Genomic DNA, 21,333 nt, shown 5'->3' on the forward strand with positions numbered 1-21,333 from the left:
CATTCAAAACATCCAGTCACCACTTACAAATGTGCTCCAGGGGATTGTTGTGTATGTCTGGCCTTCAATAATATAAAATAAAAGAATCACTTTCAACTTTACTTAAGAGCCAACTGCTGTATTAGTATCACTGGAAGGAAAACTGGCTCAAAGTGCCTGCATTCAGTGAGAATGCTGTTAAATGACTGCTTTCCTCCACCCCCATCTGACATCTAACACATTTTTCCTTGTGATAAGGAGCAAAGTTCAAGTTTCATGAATAAAGCACCACTTTTATTCTAGTTTATTTCGCTTCACTCAGTGTGCTTAGAAGATATCAAATATCATAGCCATTTCAATACAGAGCTGCATTATTGTACAAGACTAATTAGGACAAGCTATCGCAAGTGAACTAAGGTTCCGGTCAGGCAGCTTAAAAGACACATTAAAATTATGTGGACGCATATGACAGACCAAACCCTTTAATGCTAAAGGCCTAACCATACACTTCCATGATTTCTAGATACACCAGAAGCAGGTAGATTTTCACGGAGAATTCAAAGTGCCTCCTTTTTAAACAGGTTGCAGGAATTGAAAGGCCGCTTTTTTCATTATGATTACAAAAAAGAAAAAAAAGAAAATACAAATTGTGAGCAGGGTAAGACTCCTCTCATGAGTTTAGGGCCCCGAGAGCAGAGCCCGTGCTGTGCATCAAAACATATTCGGGGGAGAAAAAAAAACAAAACAAAAAAAAACAACTCATGGCTGAACTAGAGCAAGGCCAAAACAAAAAAAAACAAACCCCCCAAAACAGCTTCTGCCACAACTCATGTCAAGATCTAGATGTTAGGGACCTTGAAATGAGACACCCTCTCTGTGGTCTAGATGCGGCACAGATCCACTGCTACCGGTAGTCTGAAGCCGAAGGATCCCCTCAGAAATAGTTTCACTTTAAACAGGTGGCATAAGGTAACAGGATTCTTTCAACAAAGAAGGTGCCATGTACTGTCATGTGTGCACATCACACTGCTAAAATTTACCTTAGCACAGCAAGAATATGTGAGATAAATCTAGGCACAAAGCCAGCATCCTGGAAACACATCAGTTTGTTCATTTTATCATAAATACCTTGGATCGCTTTGGTTGAAACAAATGCATTTGGCTTTTTGTTTTAAATATTTCTGACTGGTCTTGTGGGCAACAGAAACATTTGTTTATCTATATATTTGAGGGCACTTCTAACCTTAAGTTTCTATATTCACTTATATTCCTCTTCAATCCAGACTAGCAAACTACTTTAAGAAATCAGCAGACCACCCGCTGCAGGGAGGAAAGTCTCACAGTTCACTCTTATGTCAAGGCTGATGGCTGTAGCTGACAACATATGAGACAAATCAAAATACAGGGAAGGTAGGATTAATAATTTTATGTCTGTGGAATCCTCTGCCACTAAAGTAGCTTTGTGTGTGCGTCCGAGTGTCTCTATTTGCCATATGCACTTCAGTGTGTGTCCCTTTTCATCTGGGCTTCCTAATTTGTGTCCATGTGGTCATCGGCTGGCTCCGGGGCTCCTCCCAATGACGCCGAAGGTTGAGGTTTAGAGGGGCTTTCTTCGTCTATGCGCTGATAGAACAGCACGTAGGCGGCTTTAGTCTGTAATGGCACAACACGGGTAAGATTACATTACTAGAAGAGGAATACTTGACACCAAAGTCAACACACCAGCAAGTGTCAGTACTCATTCTTTCACTTGAAAGACTAAAGAAAACAAACACCCAGTGATCACCAGTACACAACACTGAAAACTCACCACTATCTGATCCTCTGTGGCAGATGAGACGCTGCTGTCATCAAAGTAATACCACTTTCCATCCACTTTATTCTTGCCATAAGCCGTGTCTGTTACACAGAGACGGTGTAAGGTTAACGCATGACTTTTCAGGAATTTTGTTCAGGAAGACATAAAAGTCTGATTACACTGCTTCACTATGACAAAAGATGGCATATCAAAGAAAAATAAACTGAGTGTGAGTGCACAATGAAAACAATGATGTACGAGGCTCTACGCCTTATTACATTTTAACCAAATGCAGCGTCCTTGGAGACAGAGTGACTTTCTGAGCACCCCATCTGCTGACACATACTGTCATATACTGTGTTCATGTTTAAAGGCTAAAAAAAACTGCGACCAGCAGTTGGCATCAAAGACTACATAGGGGAAATTTCATTGTATAAATTAAATGCTGACTTACAGTGACCCCCTCCCATTCCTCCATAGTGGTTTGACACAGCAATAAGGTCGTAGACGTAGGGGCCGGCCTTAGGGTCACACACAAACTCAGACATGTTGAGATCCCTGGCAGAGAAAATACCATCAGATGGTGAAACCCTACATGTACTGCACTGTTTAAGCCATCCTTACTAAGTGTGAGTCAGACTTTTGTTTTAAAATAAGGATTTCAGCAACACAATCTGCTCTGTGGTTTCCGTTGGATCAAGTTCCTCAACGGTGTTCTAAGATTGAAATGTAGCCGTTAGCTTAACTGTGAGGCAACTTCCCTTTTATAACACAATAGAACATTTGTGTCTCTCTAATGAGGGAGTGGGGAAAAAGTTAACAAATTAACCAGCGTTGGGAAATCTTATGCATTTGTCACCTAACATCTTAGTCATGTAACAAACTCCATTGTTCCTCAGTCACACACCCACAGCAGCAGGTTTCTGGAGCAACCTTGGGTGTCTAGCCCAAAGTTGCCATGTGGAGGAAAAAACAAAACTGCAAAGCCCTCGATTAATGAACAACCTGGGCAAACAAATTACAAAAATCCACACAACCGTAAAAGATAAGAGCAGAAAGTAGGTCTAAATGTTCTATTTGGGGTCATGCCAGTTTATAAGATAATAATCCACTTCTTGTAAGTTGAATAAGTGTTTCCTCATTCAGAGCTCTGGTTGGTTATTCTGTGAATTTCAAACTACAGCTCCCTCTAGAGTCAAAGCTATACCAATACTACAGTGTTTTCCAGTTCCTTATTTTTAAATTTTCACTATTTTACATGAAACTGCATTAATGGTTGTAATCATTTTTCATACACTTCCTTTAACTTTAACTTAAGACAAATCTTTTTAAAACACACAGTTTTTCCATTTATATTACAAGAGGCCTCTCAATCAACGCTGTAACATCAGTCATGGTTTAATGATGTTAAGAGTTGTCATCTTGATTGACAATGCAAATTGAAATTTAGCTGACATGACTAAGGAAGGAACCATCTTTACAAAGAAGGTTCTGTAAAGAAGTATTATTTTCTACCTTCACTACATGGGTAGCTGCTATGTGGAAAACTAAATCATTGTTTAGCCCATTGCTCTCTTATCTATAAACAAATCACACTAAAAATAAACTGAGAATCATGTCCTTATTTAGTTTTTCAAGAAGTTCTATTTGTAAGTACTGAAGTCAAAAATGTGTGATACTGATCTTGACAACAGTATGCTGACAATGAGAATTTTAGTTTTTTTTATTTCTCCTACCAAAAGGTACAATATTAAAAAGTTAATTTGTAAAAAGCATGTGACTGAGTATATAAAAGGCAGGAGGATTTTTTTGCATCTGTATTTGCTAATGCTACTGGACACAGCCAATAAAAGGAAAGAGGGAAAACTGAGTAAAATATCAAAGTCCCAAATGGTGAAAAGACCAACTGAGGATTCTGCCACGACAGTACATACCTGATGGGAAAGTCCACCACTGTGTCCAGCTTGTCCCTCCAGCATCGGTTGTATGAGAAACGCTTTAGATGAACCACCAGAATCCGAGGAAGTGACCATAAGTCAAACTTCTTTGTGGCCTGTTGGTGTTTCTTGCATGTTGGACAATACCTACAAGAACATATTCAGTTTAGATAAAATATAATGTGTGTAAACATTTAAGAGTAAGTTATGCTGAAGGGTCCTCACCATGGGTCATGCTCTCCCAGTGTTTCCATTGTTGTAAAGAGCTCGATGCATTCCCTTAGAGCCACAGTGGTTTTCTTTTTTTGGGGCTGCAGCATGCTCTCATGCTTCTCATAAGCCTAAGCACAATATTTACACAAATATAAACAAAGTGTATGAGCGCTGTGTCACAGAACTGTGTGACGAATATCAACTGACCTCTGCTTCTGGTTCATCATAGTAGAGTTTCTTCGACTCTGTGTCCCAGTCGATGGCCACTGTGGAATGTGCTGCAGAGGAGAGAACGTGGAAGAAGCTGTGTTATCGTAAAGTGGCCTGAAAAAAGGAAACTTTCCATGCAATTGAAGTTTAAAGATGTACACTGACGATTAAGTTTGAGGACATTTCCATCACAAGGCAGCGGGCTAATGTTGGCCGTTCCGTAAGAGTTGACTATGCTGAATGTAAAGAGCTTGGTCGTGTCTCCTTTGGACCCATTTTGTAAGTCAGAGGCCTCCTCCTCCTCTTCAGATTGGCCATTTTCTGGCTCTGGACTCACTTGGTGGTCCATGGCCTCCTCTTCACCTAAACAGTGACATAAACCACATCTAATTATTCTTGTTGCAATGCTTTTTGAGTGCTCCTTGATGACGACTCCTCAGCTGGATATGAGTAGTTGATGTCAGCTTCGTACCATCATACAACCCATTCGTTTCATTGCAGGTCCCTGAGTGGTTGCTGCCATTGCTGGAGCTGGCGCTGCAGGAGGCCCCATCTGATAAGGGACTGCCACAGCCACCCAGGCTGGCATTGAGACTAGAAGATGTAGAACATTCAGGGGCCTGACTGCAGCTGGATATGGTGGCTGAGGCTGACGCCCTGCTTTCAGTAGAAGGGCTCTGGGAGCGTTTTACATAGCGTCTGCAACACACAACAAGGAATACGAGTTAACATGGTTAACCAATTCTGGAAAGAATTCAGGGTGTGCATGTTCTGCTCCCTTTCCATTAAACTTCTTCATGCCAGATGTACTGTATGCACACTGCTACTACACCATAATATAGCTGAATTTCTTTTTACCAATACAGTAGGTTCTTACCCAATCCTCTCTAGGATCTTATCATAAAGAACGTCTGCTATGAGGTTATGTCTGGGCACGGTGATAAGTAAAGGCTGGCCAAACAGCATGGTGCTTGTGGAGCTTCCAGCATGCTTTGAGTGGCGCTCCCTGAAATAAACAGGCAGGCTCATCCTTTCACTGTTCTCCTCCTGTACCTCATACCTGCAGAGAGCGTTGACACAAAAAAGGAAACACGTCTTACACTCACATTGTACAACCACAGTGAGTGAGTTCTCAGATCATCACCAGGTCAATAACACAAACTTACACAAAGATGTCATCCTTTTCCATGATTTGGTTGAGACCATCATCCCGTCTATAAAGTTTATGGAATCTGTGATTGTAAACATCTGCCACCACCATCTACAAAGATAAAGGAGGCAAATTTAGAACAAACTATAAACTGTTTCCCAAGAGTAAGAAAAACAAACATGTGAGCATCATAAATTAGACAAAACTCGTGATGTAAAAGAATAAGATTCTAACATTTTCTGGAGAGATTCCACAGAGTTTGGACAAGGCGCTGCACAGGTCTGTTATAGTACCCAGTTTGGGGACCACCACCCGATACTGCAAGACAAAGAAAACAACATATGATGTTCTCAGTGACTATGCTGCTATTTTAAAGAGATATAGAAATATATCTTAGACATATCAACTATCAAATTTTTTTTTAAATCTCCAAATCGTAGATACTTATCAGTTTGACTGTGGATTTAGGTCTGGAGCAGCGAGTGAAGGTTAATGCCAACTCACCTGTGTGGGTCTTGACTGAGGGTCTGATCGCACCAGGAAAACTTCCATGGTACGGTCCTTCTTCAAGGGCAGAGGCAATGTGAGGTAGCAAAATGGGTCAAAGGTAACAGATACCTTGGAGCACTCTGGGCATACCAAGGTGGATTTGAAGAGGCCATGGAAAATATCAACTATAATAGAGTCATTGCGCAAACGGTGGTTTGTCCAGGCTTCCTTGGCAACAATCTGTAGTTCACCAAGCAGTGGAGAAAAGGAAGAAGACCTCCATTAGATGGCATTTTAAAACCATCAATTCAACGATGATATTGCTTTCTTGTTACTATACAGAAAAACTATTTCATGTCTAGCTGTCAGTATAAAGCAGACTGGCAGTCATTCTGTTTCAAATTTAAAGGTTCTGTAAAGGTTGATATTTCGGCACCACCATGAGAGAATCAGACAGACTTTTACTCTTTAGAGACAAAACAACACGATATCTACATCTGTACTATACCTCATCTGGACGGCCCTCTGCATCCCTTAGGGCCAAGTAAGGCTTCTTCTTGACCCTATTCAGATCTTCATGGAGCCCGTCAAGAAGGAAGGCCAACAGCTCCTGAGAGTCCTGCTGCTGATAGCCTGAAAACTGGGGGGCAAAGCGTCCGACCTGGGTCTGACAATCAAAGGATGATTATTATTACCTTCATAGGCCTCGATGAGTTTGCCTGAATGTATTCAGTCGGTATACACCGACTTCAGTTCAAGCTATTTGACACAACTTACTTTGAAGGTACGTGGGGCCACATAACTGCTGCGGCTGAGCCACATTTGTTTTACTAGATCTGCATAGGCCTCAGCTATCTCCCCCCTCATTCCCAGAGGATTCTCTCTGTTTATCTCTGCCTCATACTGGTCAGTGAGGAAGTACTCTGTGAGTGGAGATGCATTGCTCAGGCACTGAGGGAACAGGAACCAAAAAAAGAAAAGACACGAAAAAGGATTATGTGCACAGAAATATTAAAGCTCACTTCCACTAAGCGGAAGCTGCAAATGCTTGTTGTTTTTTTTACCTGAAGGGCAGAGTTCATGAAGCACGTATTTCCCAAATTACTGAGCCCACATAAGCCAGGCTGCGATTGTGACTCCCTGTAATTGTAGGAGCTGTATGAATTGTAGCCCCCATATCTGTTGGCAGAAAGGATGTGATAGTTTGTCTGTAGTATTGTATTCAGGATACAGCTGTTAACACATGGTAATCAAGTAAGCTAGGTGCATATAAAATCCCAGTTGTCCTACAAATAAGCCTATAAACTACGTGCTCTTTATTATTCAGCATACTAGTACACTAAAGCATGCATGCAATCTACATTTTTTTTAAACTTAAATATGGTCAGACAATAGACAACGGGCATCTTTAGATCTTTAATCACTCTCTCAATGTAACAAAAACTAATATTTTCTCATTTACTGTCTACATATTTCTGCAAATTTCATTAAAGCAGCAGACTACATAAAGAGCAAATGCATGCAGCTGATTATACCGACACAACATATGCAGTTGCAAACTACTGAAATTTGGTGTGAATATATTTTGTGCTTTATTCTGGGTGACATCAAGGAGCTAAAACAAATAAATACAAATTTAATTAAAAAACTGAGATGTTAAAAGGATAAGATAAAGACTAATGGCATTACAGACAAAGTAAAACATCACACTCCTAGTTTTGCAGCCTGTCAAGAATTTTTGTTTGTCTTACAAACTACAGAGTGGTCTGTGGGAACACAATGTGATATAATGATTTGTAAGAATTTTAACAAGTTGGAAGATGTCGTCACATTTCCTTGAAATATCTTTGAAAACTCCACTTGTTGAAAACTTAGATTGGATATTGGAAAGTTGTTTTTCCCCTCTTTTTAAAATTAAGTGACAAGCTGTGTGTAAACAGTGAAAAGAAATATCACTCCTATGCCTTACAAGCTTTGCCAGTATTTATCCATGAGAGGTAAAGTTTCAATAAACAACAAAAGAGAGGGGAGAAAAAGTAGATCAGAAAAGGTGCCTTGCCTGTTGCTGGATGAGGTGCTGTTGTTCAGCGTGTATCCAGGGCTGCAGTTGCTGTCTCCATTGGTTACTGTTGGGGATGCGTTTGAGGAGAGTTTTGGAGAGGTAGTGAAATTCCTGGATGGGGTTGTACTTGATCTAGTAAGAAAGAATGAAATCGTGTTTCAGAAAAGCACATTCTTAAATATGTAAACAAACATGCCTGCGTGACTGGAGAGGAGAAGAAGAAGAAGAAGTAAAAAAAAAAAAAAAAAAAAAAAAAAGCTTACTTGGGATGTGAAGCTTGTCTGGGCCACGTACCATCCTCATTTTTGCGCTCAATCACAAGCACCTGGGAAAATATTCGACATGAAAGCTAGGTTGGCACACCTGAATTTCATGCATGACTTTACACATCTCAGGCTTGAGTTTAATGCTACACATATGCCATATGCCACCAAAACTACATTAGCCATAGTTAGGTTTATGACCTGCACTTTTGTGACTAACTAATGTTTCTTTATTCTAATACATTGTATTTTTCTTCTAACTTGAAAGCTGCTATGACTGATCTGGAATTCAGTGGCCGCTGTTATAAAAAAAAAAAAAGAATTGAATTAATGCCTTCATCTTCTCTAACCTTGATTGTGAATATAACACACAAGTTTATTATTGAGCTGTAGTCAAACAATAATCTCAAGTCTTATTTGAATAGCACTACCTGTCCCTGGAAAAGACCAGCATCCTGTACGGTGCTGTCTGGCTTGTTCAGCTGCTCGTACGTATTGCTCATGTATTTGTTCCAGAGCCTGGTCTCTTCCTCTGATGGGATATTGAACAGTGTTCTCATCTCCTTCTCTATAGTGTCTAAAAATGAGAAAAGTTTGATAAATAAGCATGAAGAGTCAAATAGTTTTATTCAGCAAACACCAACGTATAAATTACACATGTGGATGCTCACCTATAGTATCAGCTTTACTGAAATGACGTGTAACAACATTGTCCATATTGTCATTCTCACACAAGTTCAGCTCCAGCAAATAGACCTCCACTTTACAGTGCTTGACAAACATGCCATGTTCAACGACCTAGAGAAGAAAAGAGACATTTGGAAGCCCAGTCCACGCACTCTGGTACAGGGCTAAAATTAAGAATATCTTTAACAGCCTTACCTTCCTGACGATAGGTCTCTGGCCCTCAAGGCAGCCGTACCAGCTCACTAGCTTATTCCATGCCTCAGTAGGTACTAGGACATAATCAAGCTCATCTATAAGGTGCTCTTTCAGGGCTTGAGTCTCATGGTCTTTAAGGAGAAAAAGGGAAAAAAAAAACAAAAAAAACAACACACATAAGTATAAGCTAAAGAACTAAATGTTTTGTTTTTTTATTTCTGTGTGGAACTTATATTGTTCAAGCAAAATCAACAGCAGTCCATTAGGGGATTCTTTTTAAAATGACAATTTTACCTGAGAACAGGCCAGAGTTATCAATTGGTCCTGGATAGAGGCTTCGTTCTCCAACATTGTACATATCCCAGCTGTCAAACCCCACATACTTCTTCCACTGTTTGAACCACCGACTGTCTATTAGATACCTAAAACAAATTGATCAGTCACAGTTAAAGAAAAACATATCACTCGTTGGAAGATCCTCTTTTCCCCTTAAAAGCTTTAACATTTATATCTCGTAATGGATTTCTTCCCCCAGCATAAAAAAGGGTCAAGAGATTCTAAAAGGTATGGTATAAAAGGGCACACAGCCCTACACTTTCCCAGAAGATTATGCAATACCAAACTGCCTTGGCATTTATAGTAACTGCAAGCTAGTTTGACTTAATCTCATCTAAAGAATCTCCTTTGGTTAATAAACTTGTATCCACACTGCAACACGCATTCAAATGCTAATTCAAAAAGCTGGACTATGGCTCTTTCGTGTCAACACTGTAAAATTAACGGGCTTCAAAGTGTCAAACAAACAGTTGCATGATCTTATCCCGAGATTAGTTTTGCCAAGCTATGCCTGACAGTGTTTAAGGCTCCTGGAAATGAATACCAAAGGACAGTAGTTCAATTTTAACAATACCATAAATGGAAGGGCCAAGTCATTTAAATAACTCCAGAAAAACAGGTTAGCTTTGCAGCTAGTGGCTGCAAGAATGAACGTGACCTGGTCGTTTGGCACCCACTTCTATTAACAAATGAGATTAACGGGCACGCTTGCCCATCTCACATGTCTGTGGTGTTGTGTTTACTGGCTGAGGTGAAGCCTCTTTAGTACACCGGCTGCAGTATGCCCAGGCCTGAGCAGTGTTAATGGTCTGAAACTATGTTAGCTAACACAGTTGGCTTGCCGGTAAGGGGAACGTCACACGGTTTAACCGGTATGTCATGACAAGCAGGTAACTACTTCTCACATTAATTCTGTCAGCGGGCCCATTTCCTCATCATCATCCCGCAACTGACAACGAGACTGTTTCACTGGAAAAAGAAACTACAATCTGAATCCAGGGCCTTAGCTATTCTGACAGTCCACTAGCTACCACGACTGCTAACGCCGCTCAACTCATCACAAAACAGGCACTAATTAACGTGCAAATGAGTCACTTGGCAGCTGGGTTGCTTGTGTGCGTCAAGGATAATATCTGTTAATACAGGCATTAGTACTAATAGAGAAATTCAAATGTCGGGCTGACTAGCAGCAAGCGTGCTAGCCTGCCAAACTATCATTAGCACAGCAGCTATCGAGTTCAAGCTTACAAGCATTGCTGTCATTAGCTTGCTAGCTTAGCATGCTAACACTTCCTGTTTATCGGCTAATGATAGCTAAAGACCCAAGTATTGGTGGCCGCTAGCTTACCATTCGTCACCCTTTCTCAGAGACGTTTTCAAAAGAGACCCAATAGTCTGTTTTTGACTTTCGGTTGAAGGAGTCGGTATTTGTGCAGCTACCGGCTCCGAGTCGGAGTCCGCTGCGTTACCCGACTCGGGTCCGCCTCCCTCGGCCATCATGCAGCCTGTGTGCCGGTAACGTGAACGCGCTGAAACACACGCACTGGGACGGGCTTCATTTGCCTCATTCTTCCTCTACGGGTGGTGCATAGCCGCGGAGAGCTGCTATTGCACTCCAGCGTTCAGTCACTAACACTACTAAACCGGTAAGTTACGGGACATTCAAATGCCAACTGACTGACAGCGAGTTTCCCATAAAAATGATCTTACAATTCTGTGCTTCAACTCTGTGTTCGCTAACCTGATGATAACTTTCACTTACATGATAGGTTTTTAGAGCTCGTTATCCTCCAGGCAGTTAGATAAAGCGAAGACTGTAAATTTTAACGGGGACCGAATGCAAATGTTTTGTGTAACAATGAGCTATTATTACTGACGAGGACAAAATTATTATCCTCGCTATGATTTAAAAGTTTTTGTCAACATTTGTCCAAGTGTTTTTTTTAATATAGCAAGGGGTTTACAACATAGCATTTGCAAACATAATATTGCTCTTTAGAAAGCATAAATAATTTCAGAAAAAAGGATGATTACCAGGGTCAGTATTATTACCCCCCGAAAAACTGGTCTTTTCATTGACCCACAGCACAAACCGTTGTTGTGCAATGACGGGTTTTAACTTTGTAATGCTCAAAGCTTGCAAAATCAGGTCAAAACTGAGGACTGTCTTTCAGTTTACACATAGTATTAAAACCCTTAGCAAAGATTTGAGCTGTCACCAGAGAAAGCATTATACCAAAAGCAAAATTAATCAATTTAGATTTCTGTCAAGAAATTCAAAGAGTGCCACACAGTACAGAACAAGCCTGGCATATGAAGGTATGTATCTTGCGAAATGTGAGAGCTTGTACTGGCAGAGATAGGAAGCAAAAGATTTCAGACACTGTGGAAAGAAATCAAGTGAGAGATGTGTCTAAAGAACAACTGCCAAGACATTACTCAATGACTGAGCCAAGTCAGAAATGATAGTCTCAAAGAAGACAATCACTAGAACCCTGCACAGGAATGGACTGCGAGGTTGCAGACCAAGAAAAACTCCACTTATGCAGGAATGACACCTTTAGGCTAGACTGAAGTATGCTAAAGAAAACTTGGAGAAAGACTCTGTATACTGGAAGTGTATCCTTTAGTCAGATGAGACAAAGCTAGAGCTCTGTGCTCATGGCTCATAGAAATGCTGCTTGTGTTTGAAGAAGTAAGAGGCGTACAACCCAAAGAACACCATCTCCACCATGTAACACAGTGGTAGGAGTATTGTGCTGTGGGGATCAGTTCATCTGAAATGTGGAATCTTCTCAAGGTGTAAGGAATTGTGAAAAAAGAAGGATTTGTGAAGACAATGACACAATTATAAGTCTCTGCTTGTGAAGAACAAAGCATTTTAGGTCCTCACATAGGGGAGAAAAGCGCTATATAAGAACTAGTCCATTTATTGTGTAGTATTTGAGATATTCATGTTCAAACATTGCTTTAGATTTCAAATTGTGGAAAAAAACATTGGAAGAGGGTCAATGGATGATTTTCTTTTTTGAGAAAAGTACATCTTGAAATGTATTTTATATATGAAGTTAATATTTCATAGCCACCATTATATACCCAGTCTTTGTACCATGCAATCAAAAATGGTCAAGCAGAAGGCTCATGGTGATGAGATCAAATGACTCCATTCATAGACACTGCACTTTTTTCCCTAAGGGACATGGTCATGAATGTAGCCTTTTCACAGCTCTAATCGCTTGTCTTTTCTATAGATCGAAATCCAGATTTCACTTTGGTCACAGTTCTTACTGCGACACTGCCCAGTTGAGCAGGCTTTGTGACTGAAGCCTCTTTCAAGTCACTTTTTCTTCTTTTGTGCCATTTTGACTACATCCATCCTGCCTTATATCAACAGTTCAGGCTGGTGTTGATGGTGTAGGGAATATTTCCTTGGCACACTTCGGACCCCTTTGTTTTCCACAGAGCATAATTGGATGCTTACGTTACATTTTACACCTGTGTTCAAGCATGATCATCCTTCATGTTCCTCAATTCATTTGTTCACTTGCCTGCATTTCTTTATGCAATGTAAACATGACTGACAGGCTGTTAAAACAAGATTGCAGTATAATTAAAAGACAACAACTTACTTTTGAGTGACATTTTGTCCATTTAAAAAAAATTCAACTTACTACTAATCATCCTAACCCAGGTAAATGAAGCAGACACTGTATTGTGGAAAACTGACAACAAAAGAGTAACGTTAATGTCCAAGGTATCTATTCAAATCCTTTACTGAGGATGAATGTGCCATGTGTATTATTTGAATATTCAGCTGTAGTGCTTTTTCTTCCCTTACACTGAACGCTATTATTCAAAGAAACAAAAAAGAAAAAAACCCAGCACAAAACAAAAACATCTATTTCTTCATATTTGAAAAGTGTTAGTGTACATGGAAAACAAATACAACTATTTTGAATCAAAACAGACTTTATACTGTACAAAACACAAGGGAGTTAATTACAAAATAAACAGTCTACATACTTCAAAAACAATATCTCGATGACAAAACTCAACATTTCCCCTGCCACAAAACAAACAAACCTAACCTGTTCTGGACCTGCTTCTATCTGCAATCTAAAATATGAGCAATGATGGATGGTTAAAGCATTATTAAATATAGATCATTTTGACCTGTAAAACTGTTTTATGTACTATTTTGTTTTTAAATGACACATAAAAAAATGAAGACAGCTAATCTAGCTGTGCACGACATTAGGAAAAAGAAGCACTAGGCAGTTCAGATTCTATTACTTAATGGCATTATGATTGCATTCAGTTTCAAGCCAACAAGAACACATTAAAAAAAAACAAAAAAAACCCATCATGTAATTTCTCTAGAACAGCCCTTTCTTTGAAATAACAAAGCAGGGCTCCCTATTATGCATGAGGCAGCAGTAGAACCAGTGTATTTGTGTTCATTTCAGTTCATTTAAGGACAGGAATGGAAGGTAGATACAAGTGAAAAGACCACTACAACAAATTACACGATGTAAACTTTGCATATGAAGGGATTTGTCCCAGTTTTGTGGTTTCAGATAAAAAAAACAAAAAAACAAAACCCCAAAACAAATCCCTGAAATAATCAAATTTCAAATTGGATTCTCCAACAAGGAAGTGATTAGGCCTTCAGAAGATTCCGCTTGGCAGCTCCTTGCTGAACATGCCATCAAAGTCCAACTCCCGGCTCATCAGATCATCCTCTACATTCTCAAGCGCCCACTGATGGTCAGTCAGTTCCAGTGCCTCCCACTCAGCCTAAAAATCAAAAACAAACAGCACATGAAATTCCCAAAGCCCCATGCCACCAACCCCAACCCCTCTGTACTTAATTCAACTAATTATAGACATAAATACTTTGAAAGCTTTATTTGTATCTGCAGGCATGGCCATGGCAGCACCGCTCATCTGCTCCTGCATGATCCTCGACTGGTCTGCGCCTGTGGGCATTCAGTCACAAAGCAAACACAATCAGTATGTGGGCATTTTCACTAAAGTCACATGATGTAATCTAATTATCCGTTTTAACATTTAAACCAATTTCAACTTTGTGAAAGACTCCACTTACCGTTATCTTGGCCTAGGATTAAAGAGTACATGCTTCGAAGTCCAAACACATTCAGGAAATACCAGGATGCTGAGCTCACCCTGCATAATACACACGCGCAAACAAATCACAATGTCATCACACACTAGCTTAAGCATTTTCATATCAATAAATAATCAGTGGTGCAGTATGAGTCCAAGTATCTTGCTTTATTACCAAGAAGCATCCAATGAGAGCAACTCTATTCCTTGTTGCAGCATGGGCTTAAAGCGCAGCGTGAGAGGGAAGGGAACCTTAGCTGTGCGAAGGAAGCACAAGCAGAACATCGGCATGTAATTTCTATTTAAATGATATCTTGACAAAGGCAAACTTGCTTTTGTGTGGGTCAGGGAGATAAATTACTTGTTACAAATCCTGAAAAAGTCCAGTTGATCCAGCCACCGATGAGGATCATGGGAAGCACGTTGGTTACGTTGCCCTTCATCATATCTGTCAGCATGCTCGGATCTGTGAACATTTTATGGGTAAAGAAAAAACTTTAAACGCCAGAAAACTGAAAAGATATTAATAAATACTTTTTGCACATTGGTAGGAGATCCAGCTTCACTCTTGATGTAGAGACAGGTGTCAAGGTGTTAAGTTGCTGGTTGGCCAACCTGCAGTATGTATGCTGGTACCATGTACTCTAGAACTAAGGCTGATGTAGACTTCTGTGGGGAACCTTTGTAGAGTCTATGACGTCACCTACGTAAGTTGCAGACATTTATCCTTGTGTGTGGTTATGTGTTAACTACAGTGTGGTCGTGTCCTGGTGTTTTACATGCAGTCCCAAGTAGGGATGGGTACCGGTATCTGGCGCCTTGATGGCACCGGTTCTGACATAAACGGTAGTAACCAGACCGAAAAGCAGCGCACATTTCGGTGCTTTTTTTTTCCTGAGCTGTGATACATTTTAGATTCTAGCCAATCATTTTACGTTTCCGAGGATAGTAGGCGGGGCCAGGTACGTACATTCTTTTAGAGCAGAGCTACAGATTAAAAATGACCAAGGCAAAGCGGTCAAAAGTCTGGCTGTACTTCACAGCAAAATATGAAAACTCAGCAGCCTGCAACAAGTGCTTTAAGCTGATACTGTGAGACTGTCAAAGGAGGTAACACCTCAAATCCGATGAAACACCTGGCGACGCATAGCGGGTTTTTTTAAAAGCCAAGAAATGCGCTGTATTTGATAGCTTGCTGCGAGACCTCACACCGGGCACATCTACTGCGGGTGGGTTGCCTGTTATCGGACCCGGAGTTAGCAACATCCCCCAAAAACCCGAAGAGGAGAGTCCTGGCCCCTAGCCCTGCCAGTGTAGCAGAAATGATGAGGATGATGATGCAGCAGCAGCCGTTCTTCTCTGCGTGAGTAGCTTAATGTTGTTCGTGTGTAATTTATGTTGAGTAGGCTAACCACGTTATTACATTAATGCACGTAAGGTGAACTAGCAAACATCATCATAGCTACATGCGGCTGTCTTCTTGTTTGATGGCAGATACTCCCTGCACCCTGGCCAAAAAGGCTAAAATGACCAAAGAAAAAGTGGAAAACAGTTAAACATGAGAGGTTTTTGGACAAAGTTTGTGTTTTTTCCATTGATTAAGCACTGCTTCCAGCCAAGAGTGATACCATATATGCCCCATAGCTGCAGAAAAGGCTAACATTGTTATCTTTTTACAAAAAAAACAGCTAAACATAAGAGGTTTTTGGACCAGTTTTGTGTTCTCCATTCTTTAAGCACCGGTTTAAGCACTGGCACCGTTTCAAAAGTACCGGTTTGGCACCGGTATCGGATAAAACCTAAACGATACCCATCCCTAGTCCCAAGTCAACAGAAAAAAAGAAAATGCTTTCTGGTAACCAGGTTTTAGTTTTTCCCTGAGCCAAACCTATTTGTCCCTCTAGTCTTTCCACTTCTTTGTACATTTCCCCCATATCAATCCTGATAGTTTCAGCACTCTCCCCCTCCAGGAATTTGCTGACATGTGGGAGTCCTTATACTGATGCTATTATACTGGTAACTTCTCTTTATAATTAGATGATGATTGTTATTGCCTCACTGTTAAATTCAAAAAATATGCAGTGGAAAAAGTTAATGTACAGGAGGAATCGACGGTGCAGAACGAGCCAAGCATAATAGTTGTGGGCTGTGTGGATGTGTTGTGTAGTTACAGTTCCAGGGAAGTGCATTTTAAGTTGTGCTGTAGGGTTTCAGAGGGGTTTGCATGAATCCCCAGTCAGTCTGCTGAAGAGTCCTGCTCTAGGCTGTGCTTTGTTTTTCATGCAGATTGGTTTAACACTATGAGACAACACTTTGCATGGTCACATTTCAGCCATCTGAAAAAAGACTTTTTGGGGGTTTACATTTTACATTTATCTCAATAACAATAAAATTTTATTTGACTTTTTAACTATGCACCTGAGCCGAGAATCTTCTGAGACCTCTCCACTTGGCCGAGAAAAAATGTTAGTACTGTCTCCCAGTTTAATAGTGACTTAGTAAAACTCTCACAGGGCCTGATTAAAAAGGGTCTAAAAAATGTTATTTCAGTGAGGACATTCAGTTGACCCTCTTGCTATTTGTGTGATCATCCCGCTGATGAAGGCTGCATAGAATTGAGTCATCACCACTGCATTGTTGCATTTTCCATATCTTTGTATTGATCACACCTAAAAACGATGGCATTATTGAACTAGATTAGAGATTTGAGCTACTTCTAAAGAGATCAACCACAAATGTGCAGGATCTAACCCGCAGCGTTTCATTAGGTCAACATTTTCATTCATACTTCTCCTTCCTCTTTGTTGTGTTCTTTCAGTACTGGATGACACACAAAAACACACCAATGAGCTCTGCGGTTATGTAATCACTGATAATATGTTACCATAACTGCATTACATTACAAGACAAGTAGTAATGCTCTTTGCAGCCACATCATCTGATGTTATGAATCAATCAACACACTTTAAATATTGGTATGACAGCTTTGTACATTCAGTATGCTTTTACTGCCCCCCCCCCCCCCCGATGTCATGTTTGAACCTTGAAAGCAGGGATGGACAATTAAGCTAAACTGCCCATCTCTGATGCTAATACTAATAATAAAAATAAATAAATAAATAATAATAATAACAACAATAGAGTCCCGATCAAAAAATTTAACCCTTGTATGGTGTTCGGGTCTGTGAGACCCGTTTTCAGTTTTTTTCAAAAGAAAAATTAAACAATGAATTATTTTTTTCAACCTGAAATTCATTGGCTTTGGCTTATTTTCTGTGAAGAACATAAATCCGAACTAATTTTCAATGACCTCATACTGTACCTCCCGCCACACATTTACATTACATACAAGGTGATCGGGTCCACTGGACCCAGGCCTAATAAAAGTGTTGAAAGTGTAGGTCCTATGTTCCCATACTCTGTCTTCCTCCTTTCTGGTGCTGCTGATAGTGTTTTCTTCCCCTCCTGCTCACGCACAAAGTTGCAACATTGTTGAAAATTCAACTATCAACACCGTCTGCTCTTACATTCCCGCACATTTTACCCTCTTTCTTGAGGGATCCAAATTTTATTTTCTCATACCCTGTCCCTCCTGCAAATTAGGGGCATAATACTATAAATAAGACTTTGCCAGTGTGGTTCTTTATCACAACTGATCAAGATGGCAAAAGATTATCTGCTGCGAGGGCCATCCAACTGATTTTGGAAGAGAGAGGGGCTTCGGATGATGATGTTGACAAAGAGGTTTCAGAATATTACACATTTCTGAAAATTCAGAGTCTGACAGTGACTTTGAAGAAGAGGATGAGGTTGAGCACCATTTAGTAACAAAACGAAGACGAGTACCCCATCTGCAGCCAGCTCCAGGACCAGAACAAGCCCACCAGACAGCAAGTGAAGAAATATGGATGTCAATAACTGGTGAAATTGAATGGTCTTCTTGCCCAAGAAATGAGCCACCCTGCAGAGCTGTTACTGTGATAAGCCAGGGCCAACACGGCTGACAGTTACTCATGTGCAGGACATCAAGTCTTCATTTGAGCTTTTCATCCCAGATTCCATCCAGAAAATTATTCTGGATTGCAGTAATCTAGAAGGATGGTGTGTTTTTGGAGAGAGGTGGAAGGAGATAGACCAAATTCATCTAAGAACCCCAAAGGCCTACTTTGGGGTTCTTATCCTTGCAGGAGTTTTCAGGTCCAAAGGGGAATCCACAGAATCCCTGTGGGATGCAGAAACTGGCAAGAACCTTTCCGTGCATCAATGTCTCTAAAAAACTTCCACAAAATTTCCAGGATTATCCGTTTTGATAACCGAGACGACAGACCAGCTCGACGGCAGAGAGACAAGCTAGCTGCCATCAGGACAGTGTGGGATAAGTGTGTGCACCACCTCCCCCTGTTTTTTACCCTGGGCCTAATGTCACCATTGATGAGCAGCTGATCCCATTTAGTTGTGAAACATATTGCTTCACGTGTAAATGTGTTGTGTCTTTCCACTCACTCCACTTGATTATAACTGATTTATTTTTTTATAACATTTTATAAAAAAAAACCCAAAAAACGAGAAGCACATTAATTCATAAATGTGATCTAACAAAGGTAAAGGGAAAAAATTAACCATGTTTGCTGTTCATATGGCTTGTAATTGGGATGAAGTAAACATCTGTTGAGTAATTTAACATAAAATTGTTTGATAGTGTTAATTTGGAAAGCCAAAACTCTAGCGGGTCCACCAGACCCATGAACACTGGCTGAGTAACAAAAATATGAACACCACACAAGGGTTAAGACCATGTGTAAGGCAAAAAAAACAAAAACAAAAAAAACATTTTGTATGGTTGGATCTTAGCAAGGTTCCAAGTAGAGCTTCAACATGCAAGAAATGGGAGTGAGACTAAACATTTTTTTTGAGCATGCAAAACTGAAAACAATGCTTAACTGAAACAGGCTGCTATCAAGTGGTCTTAAACTTTTGATTGGGACTGTAGTAATAATAATAATAATGATAATAATAATAATAATAATAGGCAAGAGAAAAATTTGTATTGTGCTGTTCTGGTTTGCTCCAGCACTTTCTCCTCCTCTGCCTCAGAAACTCTTAACCTTCTTCCTAACTCACTTTCCACCTAAGGAGTTGTGTAATCAGCCAAGACTCTTTATGAATTATTTTACCAGGACTCAGCCGTAGCTTTAAGTGGAAATTCTGAGAATCTGTTATTAAAAAGATTTGTGAAAACACTGCTCGTGTCCCATGTCTTTCAGCCACATACTAAACAACCACTTTTTCTTTTAGAAATTAGAAGTTGTTACAATTTCACAGCTTGCTCTTTATTTAAAAAAAAGAAAAAAAAAAAGAAAAGAAAGAAAGAAAAGAAAAAAGTCTCACCTGTCATTGGAGAGGGTGGGACAACCTTTCTCTTGGTCTTCTTGAAGAATCCGTCTTCTTGGTTATTGAAGTAGAACTTCCTCATCAAAAAGGACTAAAACACACAGAAATAATCACTGATATAGTCAAAGCACATACAAGTAAACAAATACATTGGAGTTCTCACTCAACTTTGCAACTCACTTTAGGCAGCCTACCTGTTTGGGAATGTATTTTCCATTTTCTCTGAGAATTCTGCTCCGAATAAGTACCTGGCTGGATTTGAAGAAAAAGTCACACATATGAGCTCAGCATTGATTTTCCTCCTTGTGATTCGGTTTATAATTAGATATGATGTATGACGCACCTGTCAGAAACTTGTTCTAATGTCAGCTTTTTGTCACTTTGAAGGAGAATAGATACATAATGCCGTATAACCCCAACCAGAAAAGTGATGAAGACAATGGGCAACACCACCCAAAGTCTAATATTGGAGTCCAGCAGAAGCTCCGGCTCAGCCATTCTGTCTGGTTACCTGACAGGAAAAATAAATAATTAAATAAATAATAACAACAACAACAAAGCAAAAATAAGAACGGCAAACAGAAAACAAGTCTAGCTGCTTAACCGAAGACACCAGCATGCTTTTGTTTGTAATAAATAAAAGAGAAGCTGAAGTCGGGCTGAGACTGACGCTAGAGGGATGGGCTGTCAGGTCCTCCGGTTAGCTAGCCAGCGCCCGTGACATTAGCGACTGACACTGAGCTAAGAAAATCCAGTTAAACGACACCATTTGAGTTCATCTTCGCTGTGTGGTAACTATATGTTGAAAGCGTCAACATCTTTATTTAATAAAACTGCTATGTGGATTAAGAAAGCTGACGCTAGCGGAGTGCTAATGTTAACATTAGCCGGGTGGCTACCTGCTTCTGGATGTATGGGTGACTGTAGATGAGAGCTGGCCAGTGGTCTCAGCACAGCAACCGCCGCTCCTAGTGTGTTCCCCAGCGGCGACAGACACACCCCATGCACCGTGTGAGGTAGTTAAATAACTTATATAATTTCTAACGGTTCGCATCCACTACTGTGACCACTGCTCTGCGTTGGCTCTGGGAATGAGGAAGATTTTCTGCTTCTGCAGCTCATCCGCGTCGCAATCACTGGGACTGCAGCGCCACCTCGCGGGGATGTACGCATTGCATTTTGCTTTTTCTTCTTTGTCACACCAACCCTCTGCATGTCATCCTTCACCACATCCGAAAGGTTATGGTTAACCTTTTTATTTACTATATTACATTATTACATTATTTAAGGCTTAACATATGTCTTTCGGATTTTCCTGTTTCATGTTTTTCGTGTCTTCAATGACAACTTGCAATAGTGCAAATACTGTTTCACAGCACTGTACAATCCCTCAATTCATCTTTTTCTTTCCTTTTTTTCATATTTGTCACATTGAAATGTGTCAGATCATCAAAGAAATGTTAATAGTAGACAAAAATAAAACCAGAGTAATTACA

At 40.2% G+C, this 21,333-nt stretch overlaps 2 protein-coding genes across 2 annotated transcripts; both read right to left on the minus strand.

Annotated features, from left to right (window-relative positions):
- Positions 1-251: 251 nt before the first annotated feature.
- usp4 (ubiquitin specific peptidase 4) lies at positions 252-10,944 on the minus strand. Its single transcript, XM_026167976.2, has 22 exons — positions 10,668-10,944; positions 9,278-9,405; positions 8,984-9,114; positions 8,773-8,899; positions 8,533-8,678; positions 8,102-8,163; positions 7,836-7,970; positions 6,841-6,955; positions 6,554-6,727; positions 6,285-6,443; positions 5,792-6,016; positions 5,522-5,605; positions 5,304-5,398; positions 5,015-5,197; positions 4,610-4,836; positions 4,303-4,500; positions 4,135-4,205; positions 3,940-4,055; positions 3,712-3,861; positions 2,232-2,335; positions 1,790-1,878; positions 252-1,632 (listed from the first exon to the last, which is right to left on the minus strand). Exons 1-22 carry the CDS (start codon positions 10,817-10,819, stop codon positions 1,510-1,512), a joined length of 2,994 nt encoding a protein of 997 aa, XP_026023761.1. The 5' UTR covers positions 10,820-10,944; the 3' UTR covers positions 252-1,509.
- A 2,257-nt stretch (positions 10,945-13,201) lies between these two features.
- On the minus strand, positions 13,202-20,994 carry emc3 (ER membrane protein complex subunit 3). Its single transcript, XM_026167984.2, has 9 exons — positions 20,737-20,994; positions 20,181-20,348; positions 20,032-20,089; positions 19,835-19,928; positions 14,808-14,912; positions 14,622-14,703; positions 14,427-14,506; positions 14,216-14,298; positions 13,202-14,116 (listed from the first exon to the last, which is right to left on the minus strand). Exons 2-9 carry the CDS (start codon positions 20,333-20,335, stop codon positions 13,988-13,990), a joined length of 786 nt encoding a protein of 261 aa, XP_026023769.1. The 5' UTR covers positions 20,336-20,348; positions 20,737-20,994; the 3' UTR covers positions 13,202-13,987.
- Between the last annotated feature and the right edge of the window lie 339 nt (positions 20,995-21,333).

This window comes from Astatotilapia calliptera, chromosome 5, assembly GCF_964374335.1.
Source record: "Astatotilapia calliptera chromosome 5, fAstCal68.1, whole genome shotgun sequence".
NCBI classification, from domain to species: domain Eukaryota; kingdom Metazoa; phylum Chordata; class Actinopteri; order Cichliformes; family Cichlidae; genus Astatotilapia; species Astatotilapia calliptera.